This window comes from Perca fluviatilis, chromosome 7, assembly GCF_010015445.1.
Source record: "Perca fluviatilis chromosome 7, GENO_Pfluv_1.0, whole genome shotgun sequence".
Lineage (NCBI taxonomy): Eukaryota > Metazoa > Chordata > Actinopteri > Perciformes > Percidae > Perca > Perca fluviatilis.
This window is the reverse complement of record NC_053118.1, coordinates 39271282-39282142: the sequence shown is the minus strand read 5'-3', so window position 1 is coordinate 39282142 and position 10861 is coordinate 39271282. Positions and strand designations below refer to the sequence as shown.

General features: G+C 38.7%; 1 protein-coding gene across 1 annotated transcript in view; it reads right to left on the bottom strand.

The window, feature by feature from the left end:
* Positions 1–3639: 3639 nt before the first annotated feature.
* The window catches only part of LOC120562489, a 12671-nt gene continuing 5449 nt past the window's right edge, over positions 3640–10861 (bottom strand). Inside the window, exons 2-7 of the mRNA XM_039806201.1 lie at positions 10586–10861; positions 9529–9795; positions 8519–8606; positions 7756–7810; positions 7530–7642; positions 3640–3694 (exon numbers count right to left, since the gene is read on the bottom strand). The exon at positions 10586–10861 is cut by the window's right edge and continues 66 nt beyond it. Coding sequence (XP_039662135.1) covers positions 3640–3694; positions 7530–7642; positions 7756–7810; positions 8519–8606; positions 9529–9795; positions 10586–10861 — 854 coding nt within the window. The remainder of the gene's footprint in view (positions 3695–7529; positions 7643–7755; positions 7811–8518; positions 8607–9528; positions 9796–10585) is intronic.

Genomic DNA, 10861 nt, shown 5'->3' with positions numbered 1-10861 from the left:
ATACATATGCGGCAAAACAAGACAACATAAGAAGCACTCTGCACTTTATTGACCACATTAAACAACATAAGATGAGGGCTCTAATTCTAAGACTGTATGCGGAAAAAAGCCTTTGACTCAGTCAGCTGGCAGTAACTTTTAAAGTCTTATTCAAATTTTGCTTCAGTGAGATAATAATAAATAGCATTAAAGCTATCTATGATAACCCCACGGCAAGAATCAAAATAAACGGTCACTTATCCGAACCACTTATGTTAGAAAGAGTGAGACAAGGCTGTGCTTGGTCTCTGCTTCTCTTTGCGATGTTTTTAGAACCACTGGCCCAGCATATTCGACAGAATGACAAAATTGAGGGAATACAAATGAACAAGGTAGAACATAAAATAGCGTGTTATGCAGACGACATCCTCCTGTACCTTAGATGCCCTGAGGTGTCCCTGCCGGAAGTCATGATGTTCTTAAAAAAAATTGGTTCTATATCAGGATATAAAATTAACTTCAATAAAACTGAAACTCTTACATATACTTTTAGTCCATGTGAAAAATTAAAGGAACCGTACCCTCTGAGATGGAAGACGGAATCTTTCAAATACTTGGGGGTTATTTTACCTAAGGATCTGTTAAAATTACATGTGAAAAATGATCACCCCTGAGCTATAAAATTAAAGAGGATCTTATAAGGTAGAATCTCATACCCTTCCTGAGTCTACGCTCAAGAATTAAAACAATTAAAATCAACATCTTACCGAGATTCCTATATCTATGCCAAACGCTCCCAGTTATGGTTACTCAAAACCAATTTGGTGAATGGGACAAAATGATATCGAGATTCATATGGCAAGGGGAAAAACCAGATTTTTATATACTGATGAGCGATGTGATAGTTACCGAGGGTCTTCATAACTTTTTCATCAAAAGCCAACTCCCTTTATACCTTCCCCTCGATAACCCCCACGTCTACTATGGCCTCTTCTGCCATACAGCAACACCAGTTACCGTCAGCGGGGGATGTTTCGGTCTATATTAAAAGGAGTTATTTTGGATACTTCCCTGATTGTTAGTTTATTAGAGAGACACACGCCCGTATTAAGCACTCTCGCCGGTCAGGGAACCCGGAGGTGAGGCAAGAGGCTTTGATTAACACCCTAGATGTCCCCAACTCACAAGCTTTTAACCCCTGTGTATGAAAAGTACTTCCCGAGGGGATCTTTACAACCAAATTATTTTTATTAAGTACTCACGGTTTAAGGCCGCTCCTCTCAGGATCACCGAATGTTCCACTCCGCTGAGAGATAACAGGAGGTCTGCCTGTCAAGATCGGTCCCCGCCCGGGTTGTAACTCACCACGGGCGGTTAAAGAGGAGTCTGAGCTGCCCACTGTAGGGGTGTCCCCTCCCGTATGGCAGGGGTGGAGAAAAAGAGAAAAAGTCTTCCAAAAGGCACAAAAGATTCACAAAGGTTTTGGTTCCCTAGCTCAACACGAGCTCAGGTATTTTTACTTCAGTTGAAGCAGAAAGTTAAAAAAGCAAATAAGCTAAACTGAAAAAAATGAAAAATGCAGTCCCTAACAGAGTAAGTTCAGTGGATCTGTCCTCTAAATGCTGAGATACTGAAATCCTTGCGTCCAAGCACAAAATGCCCCAAAGTCTGTTTCCTGTAAGCGAAGTACCCCTATTTATGAACATATAGCAGTCCACTCCCCTGGCGCTGCAAGGTTTGTTTCACCATTTCATATGACCTTATAGGGTAACACAATTTAATGCAGATACAGTGTCAGAAGTCAGAAGAGACGTGCAAGAAATTTCACATGTGACCATGTTACGTACCTATGCATTACACAAGCTACCGATAATACATTTAAATCATATATGACTGCCTGACTCCCCTCTCCAAGCAAATGCAGGTACAACACAGTATTATTTACGAGTGCATATGTTTCACATTAAATCCCTATCTTTCTCTCTCATACATGAACTCAGTGCTCCACACATAAAACTTTCCTCTGCATTAGCTGCAGTCTCATACTCCGGCAGGCAGTCACATAGCAATCCACACCATAATTTTTCTAAGCATGTTTCTAAGCAAGTGAATATAGTAATATCAGTAACATAGTTTTCAGCATGATTACATTCCTAAGCAGAAATATAGCTTTAGCTGTTTTTAGGTTAATACATTTCTAAAGCAGTAATATAGATTTAGCTGTTTTGGGGTTTTCAACTGAACCTCCATTCAACAATACAAGCTGCATTGCCGGATAAAAACTTACAACAATGCATAGATAGACTAGAGAATCCATGGGTAAAATCCTCTCTCAAGGTCTGGAGATCATTAATTAGAAAACACAAATTGGTTGAAGATATTAAAATTTTTGATTCGATTTCACACCAAATAAATTTGACAATAGATTCAAGGTTTGGATTAAAAAGGCATTACATCTCTATGTAACATTACACAGAAGGAGGCTATCGTGAGTTTTCAAACTCTATTGGACAATTTTTCACTACAAAAACAAGATTTCTAAGATACCTTCAACTCCAACATTACTACAATCATAAAATAAAAACAAGGATCCTAAAGAAGCCAGTAAACCTTTTGTCCAGCTATTTATTGAATCATATAAATCAAACATTAAACTATAAAAGAGAGTCTGCAAAATTTAGAAAACTTCCTCAACAAAATACATACAGGACAAATGGGAACGGGAAGGACGTCTAACAATAATGAACAATAAATGGGAGGACATCTGTGTATTACAATGGAAACTACAAAATCCCATGCATGGAAGGAATTTTGCTGGAAAAATGTAGTTTGATATTTCATCACTCCACTCATGAAGGTACTTCAAAGTAATAGTGGTTCCCAGTGCTGGCGGTGATGTGGATGTCAGGCTGCAGGTCTGTTGTTCTGGGAATGTCCAAACATACAAAGTTACAGGAAAGATATACATAAAGCAATACAAGATGTTTTTAACACACATATAACATTTGATTTAAAAATCACGTACTTAAGGTATATCCCCCCAGAACTGAGTGCTATTGACAAATATTTAATGGGTGCACTACTGGCAGCATGAAAAAAGGTACGAACTAAAAGATGGATGTTGCATACTGGACCTATAATTAATAATTGGATAGATGTGACAATAGATATATATAGATATATAAAGTATGGAAAAGGTTACTTTTTCTCTCAAACTAAAAATAGATGTATTCCTGAAACACTGGGAAAAATGGGTATAATTCATCAAAAATTTAAGACCAGATTTCCTCAAGGTAACGAGCTGAAGGAGCCGTCCACTTTTATCTGATTTTCTTTTTTTGGGGGGTTTCCTAATGTACCTCAGTGATGAACTGAATGATGCCAAACTGCTAGAGACATTTCCATTTATTTTTCATTTTATGTATTTACTTTTTGTTTCTATACCCATCTGGATGTAAAAAGTTAAATTGTTTTTCTTTTATTTAAATATATATATATATATATATATATATATATAAAAAGGGAATGGACATTGGACATCTGGAACAAGAAACTATTGATACAAAACCTTTGGTTCTGATAATAACTGTAATTCCATTTGTACTTGTCAATTGATGTGAAATTTACTCATAAAAAGAGAATTGTAAAAAATAATTGTCTTCAGCCTGTTCTGGCTACAGAGCTGTAGATGGGCTCCTCCGCCTCCTCTGCCGGTCTGAAAATGAATAAATATCAAATAGAAGATGAGAGGAAAAGAAAACCCTACATATGATTCAGCATCAAAACTCGCCCAAGGATAAAGTTTATTATTTTTTTAAAGGGTAACTTTGGTATATTTCAACCTGGGGCCTTTTTCACAAAAACCAAGATAAGGGATTAAGCCGGAATTTCCCAGTTATCCTGGATGAATTAAGCCTTGATTCGGTTTCACCGCGGAGGCACATAAATCACCTTGGAGATTTATTCTGTACAGCTAGCCTGCTCCTGACCAGGCTAACAGCCAGGCTAACAGCTAGCCTGCTCCTGACCAGGCTAACAGCCAGGATTTATTTAATCCTGGAGCCTTTTCTGATCACCCAGCAGTGGTTTTACCCTATTGTTGTTATCAGCCTGGATTAAAATACAACAGGTGCATATTGCTGTTTATTTAAGTACTGTTATTATTTAAAGTTGTGACCATTATTCATGTGACAGTCATTGTTACTGTTATATTGCTGTATGAAGACTGCTGTTCATATTGTTGTTAGAAGTTTGATGAATATATTATGGCAGTTGTTGAGATAATTAGAAAAGGCTGATACAATTTAAAATGTGTTTTAAATGAAGTCTGTTACTAAGGGCAACAATGCTGTACATTTCTATAGTTGACCAATGCACCTTGAATTATTTTAGTTGATTAATTTTGTTTTAAATTCTTTAACAATAAGGATCATGTTTGTTCCTCTTCCATGTACATTGTATTTGGCATTCTTAGCACACAATTTGTGTTGTCCAGTAACTGGGACTATAATTTGGGAGGATATTACAATTTTAAGAACATATCCTAATTGTACAATCCTCCCAAATTATAGTTTTACCTCACTGGACCAGTAACTATCTACTGATGTAGACTACTGTACATTCATGTAACAACAGGGAGAGGACACCTCAATGGTTTTTGACCTTTATATATTGCTGGGGGAAATAACTGATGAATATCACTCTGTTCCATTCATGTTTACAGTGTGCATGGAATTTATCACTTAATTATCTTTATAGTTTCTAGATTTTTAGAGTCCAATTTCTTCAGTGTCTTTATTTTCTATGTCCATACATATGGGGGAGTAAGGCATATAATATGTAGAGAAGGAAACTCGTTCTCTATAAGAAAATAGCGGACAGACTGAATGATAGTCTAAAATATACATTTATAAACTACTGCTCTGAAAGCATTCAATGAGTCACTGTCATTTGCAAAATGAACAGTTGTATGCTACACTTTGCATTAAAAGCGAGCAGTGGAAGTTAATATGACTTAGGAAATTTATATTGTAGCCCGTGAGAGAGAGGGAGGAACAGAGTGAAAGAGATATTTACGATCATATTCTAGCGTTATAGAAACTTCACCGTAATTTTTTTTTTTATTCTTTAACATAAGGATCATGTTTGTTCCACTTCCATGTACATTGTATTTGGCATTCTTAGCACACAATTTATGTTGTCCAGTAAACTGGGACTATAATTTGGGAGGATTGTACAATTTTAAGAACATATCCTAATTGTACAATCCTCCCGTATTAAGTCTTAGTTCCCTGGACCAGTACCTATCTAGTGTTGTAGGCTACTGTACATTCATGACAACAGGGAGAGGATACCTCCAATGGTTTTTGACTTTATATTTGGGGGAAATAACTGATGAATATACTCTGTTCCATTCATGTTTACAGTGTGGATGGAATGTATCACTTCATTATCTTCATAGTTTCTAGATTTTAGAGTCCAATTTCTTCAGTGTCTTTATTTTCTATGTCTATATACCATGGAGCAAGGTATATAATATGTAGAGAAGGAAACTCGGCCTCTATAAAAATAAACAAATGAAACGCAAAAAAGAGTGGCAGATAATAGCGGACCGACTTAATGATAGTCTAAAATATACATTTTTGAAATACTGCTCTTAACTGAAACCATTCAATGAGTCACTGTCATTTGCAAAAACGAGCAGTTGTACACTTTGCATTAAAAGCGAGCAGTGGAAGTTAATATGACTTAGGAAACTTATATTTTAGCCCATGAGAGAGAGGGAGAAACAGAGTGAAAGAGATATTTACGCATCATATTCTAGCGTTATAGAAAATTGATCTTCATTGTAAATTTCCTGAGTAACATTATCTTCTGCTTACTTTTAAGGCAAAGAGTACAACTGTTAATTTGTGAAAATGATTAGTAGCCTAATCCTAGAATGGAATGATTATGACGCTTCAGTTCAGAGCCGTGGTCAGTTAATGTATATATTTAGGCTACAATTACACATTCAGTCGGTCCGTGATCCGTCTGCCTCGCTTTCTCTCGCTGTTTCATTACAGCCTGTGTTTCTTTTCTTTTATACAAATACTGTGTTTCACGTCATCATACTTCCACCAGAAGCTGCTGCTCACTCTGTATAAAGTATGTACAATGCGTATTCTCCATTTTGGCATCACTAAATCTGTGATTGACCTCGCGGTCTTTTGAGGAAAGCCGTGGACGCGCGCATCTATCTGAATTACTTCAGCCTGACTCGACCTAGTGCTCCTCCTCAGCCTGGCCTGGCCTTCGTGAACGCACCAAGCCAGGATGCACAGAGTAAACTAGGTCAAGCCTCGCTTTATCAGTTATCCTGGATTTATATATTCTGCTTTTGTGAAACAGGCCCCTGGTCCGATCGGCCAGTATATAAGTCCCCTTTGTTTCTTGTATTGGAGGTCAGTGTTATTTTTCAGTTTGTTATGTTCAGAGCTTAAGTTTAGTTTGTTTGACCTCTTTTAAGGGCCCAAACTTTATCTTTATTTGTTGTAATGATTTTGTGGGTAAAATAAAAAACCCTTTTTTAAATCTCCTTGTGACTCCTCATGCTTAACTGCTTGGTCCCTGACAAGGACAGAAACTAAATAAAACTACCAAAAGTCGTCATAGTTCATCTTTCCACTGTTCCAACAATTACCACTCTGGTTTGGTTGAAATAAACCTTTAATTCATCAATTTACATGTGGAGATATGCTGGCTCTATACACGCTAAAAGTCCTGATTATTTACATGGAGTCTGGTGGAGATATGCTGGCTCTACACACGCTAAAAGTCCTGATTATTTACATGGAGTCTGGTGAAGATATGCTGGCTCTACACACACTAAAAGTCCTGATTATTTACATGGAGTCTGGTGGAGATATGCTGGCTCTATACACGCTAAAAGTCCTGATAATTTACATGGAGTCTGGTGGAGATATGCTGGCTCTATACACGCCGTAAAAAGTCCTGATTATTTACATGGAGTCTGGTGGAGATATGCTGGCTCTATACACGCTAAAAAGTCCTGATTATTTACATGGAGTCTGGTGGAGATATGCTGGCTCTATACACGCTAAAAGTCCTGATTATTTACATGGAGTCTGGTGGAGATATGCTGGCTCTATACATGCTAAAAGTCCTGATTATTTACATGGAGTCTGGTGGAGATATGCTGGCTCTATACACGCTAAAAGTCCTGATTATTTACATGGAGTCTGGTGGAGTTTGGTGATGGTGATTTCAAGGCTGGTTCATTTTAAACTGAAAGGATCTTACTCTTTAAATAAAAGGTCTATCTCTGTAGGGAACCTTTCAATAATGTTGTCAGACACTTAGAATAATAATCTGAGTCTGTCAGCGGCAACAACAGAACTTTTAGTGGATGCTAACTGTTTACTGGACCCATTTCAAAGAGTTTTATTCACATCAGTCACTTAGAAACCACTGCAGGAGAAATAGGGTCCATGTTGAAAATACCAAAGTCTGAAGGTATGAACAGGGCCATGTTTAGCAGCCTCCAGTACCTGGCCTGCTTCTTGTGTGTGAACTGGACGCGTAGCTGACTTCCTCCACAGCTGCTGGGTCCCTGCTGCTCAGCAGGGGGCAGCAAGATGTTGCTGTAGATGTTATCAGAGTGCTGAACACCACAGACAGAAAGAGATGAAGAAAGACAGGAAGAGATGAAGAAAGATAAACTCATCATATCCTTCGCCTGCAAACTAAAGTAATGGGTGATCAGCCTCCGCTCACCTGTTGTCCCCTGTCCCATCCCACGGCTGTCTGATCCTGACCTGCTGCTCTCATCCTGCAAACACAACACCATGAACACAATAAACAAACACTGTAATTTACATGGGGGAATAGGGGGTTAAAACACCCCCCAATTAAAAACGTTTGGGCTTTTTCAGATTTTTTTGGGGGTTTTGTTGCTTTTTTAAATTTAATATTTAAAATTAAGTTTATCTGCCATCATGGTGCGGTTTGTCTTCAGCCTGTTCTGGCTACAGAGCTGTAGATGATGGAGTCCTCCTCCTCCACCGGGTCTGAAAATGAACGGCTGACGTGTCTTCATACACACATTATTCAGAGAGAGGGGAGCACACACACACACACAAACACACTCACACAAACACACACAGACACACACACACACAAACACACTCACACAAACACACACACACACACACACACATAACAGTAACAAACACACCCACATGATCACAAACGAAAATTTGAGCACACACACAAACACAGACTAACACAAAAACAACACACACACACACACACATAACAGTAACAAACACAACCACATGATCACGAACGAAAATTTGACGAAAATACTTCGAAAAGACGATAAAAGGCAAAGAAAAGGGCAACAAAAGTGACAAAAAAGGCATCAAAAGTGACACAAAGGTGGCATCACAACACCATGACCACAATAACAAATATAACCTGTATATAATATATATAAACTGTATAACGAAGACAGAGACAGACAGATTTATTAAACTACCTGTTGATGATGCAGACGACCAGAACAACAGCGAAGAGAACCAGCAGGACCCCGACCACCAGACCAGCGATCAGAGGCAGACCTCCTCCTGCAGAACACATCAGACATCATCAGGAGACAATGGTGAGATTACAGTCACAGGGAAACACTTTCGGTTCCAGCACGACTATAAAAAGTCAGTGCATTACAATCAGTGATGTGAAATTGTAGAATGGTCTGTGCACAGAACTAAAGCAATGTCCAAACATGATCCAGTTCAAAATAGGTACAAAGCAATGATTTTCAAAAATTATATGAAAGGAGGGCTTTAACAGCTGCAGTATATGTGTTCATTGACATATGTGTATGATTATTTGTGTGTGTGTGTGTGTGTGTGTGTGTGTGTGTGTGTGTGTGTGTGTGTGTGTGTGTGTGTGTGTGTGTGTGTAGCCTATGTGTATGTATATATGTGTATAGTAGATATATAGGCTATATATCATAAGATAATTGTGAATAAGATATAAATATGTGTTAAATGAAATATGGAAAAGGGTTAGGATTAAATAAGTGTACACTTCTTCCTACTCCTTTTCAGACAATTCTATATTGTTTGTTTGTTGTTGTTTTTTGGTGTGATGTTTTGCTTGGTTTATTTTTGAGATGTTTGATATATGATTTTTGATATGTGAAATACATTTCTTCATTCATTCACTTTTACCTTGAAGAGAGCTTTAGAGATTGATCCAGTGGTGATGAATTGTGTTGTGTGTATCACATACAGGAAACCTTTCTTGTACTCATGTCTTTGTATTGTTGCCTTGTCTATTTGTATGTTGCTTGAATGTGTTTCTTTTTTATCTTTCACTCCTGACTGCAGATCAAGTTTCCCATTCGGGATAATAAAGTGACTGAACTGACTACACATTACAGCTTTAAGATGGTTTAGATTCAGTTTGTAGTTTATATAGACAGACTTGTTGAGTTTGGATCTGGTCTGAAAATGTTTTCAGATAAAAACTGATCAAACTAACCTTCCTCGTCAGCCTCCACATGCAGGCTGTACGGCACTGAGAGGGTGCGCTTGTTCTTCTTCAAACCACAGGTGTAGTTCCCAGAATCCATTGCAGTCAGATAGCTGAGATGGAGGGTGGGGCCAGACTCTGAGAGGGCGGAGCCATCTCTGAACCAGCTGACCTCCAGTTGGTGGATAGAGCAGATTGCAGCGGTGCAGTTCAGTGTGACTTCTTCTCCTCTTTTAAACTCTCCGTCATCTCTGGAGCTTCTTATCTCCATCTGATCTAAAATATATTTACAGTGTTAGTTTTTAATACATTATATTAGATTATGACTTGTTGGAACTGATGATCCCTGTTCCTCATGTTGTTACCGACCAAGATCACTATACAACTAAAGGTAAAGACAGCCCTAAATCTTTTAGGCTGACTCTACTGTCTTTAGAGGCTGTAGAGGGTTCTGTTCCAAAGCTAGAACAATACATTGGTATCAGAGTAAACTAGACAACCTAAGGAACCCATGCTGTGCTAGCTTGTTGGGAAGGAAGTCAAATATTGATCCAAACTTAAGCTAAAGTTTTGGAGAGGGAAAAACTGGCATGGCCTTTTTCAACGGTGTCCGTTAACCTCTGACCTCCAGATATCTGAATGCCCGTAGCACTGACCCTTTTTTCCGCTGTTATCCTAGCAACAGTGGATTTGGACCACGCCTAAACACACCTGCACCAGGTGCTTCAGGCCGTGCCTCAGATCGTTAAAATAGCCCCAAGTGTGTTATTGATGCCTCTTTTAAAATGGTGTGTTTGAATATTTCTGCAGACTGGGGTCCCTAAACAGTCTCAGTTGTATAAAACCCAGATGAGATTTAAGACGAAGATACTGAATGGGAGGAGGAAAGATTACAGATGTGTGTGTGTGTGTGTGTGTGTGTGTGTGTGTGTGTGTGTGTGTGTGTGTGTGTGTGTGTGTGTGTGTGTGTGTGTGTGTGTGTGTGTGTGTGTGTGTCTCTGTGTAGCTGTTTCCTAATTAGGTTATAAACAACTGAGTCTCTTGCTGTTCCTTGAGATGCTCTTACCTACTGTGACTCTCACTCCTGATTGGCCAGTAAAAGATGCTCTAGGATCATTAGCTTCCATTCTGAAGTGAAAAGTTGCGTTGTCTTCCTTCTGTAGATCTGAGATCTGTAAAGTGCAGTTTCCCTTCTTGTCTCCCAGGTATCTGTAACGAGGGTTGTTGTTGTTTGAGCTGCTGTCGTACACAGACGGAGTCTCTCTCTGACAGATTTCATGGTTCTTGCACCAGACGACTCTGATGATCTTGACAGACTTCAGTGTGTTGAAGGAGCAGGGGA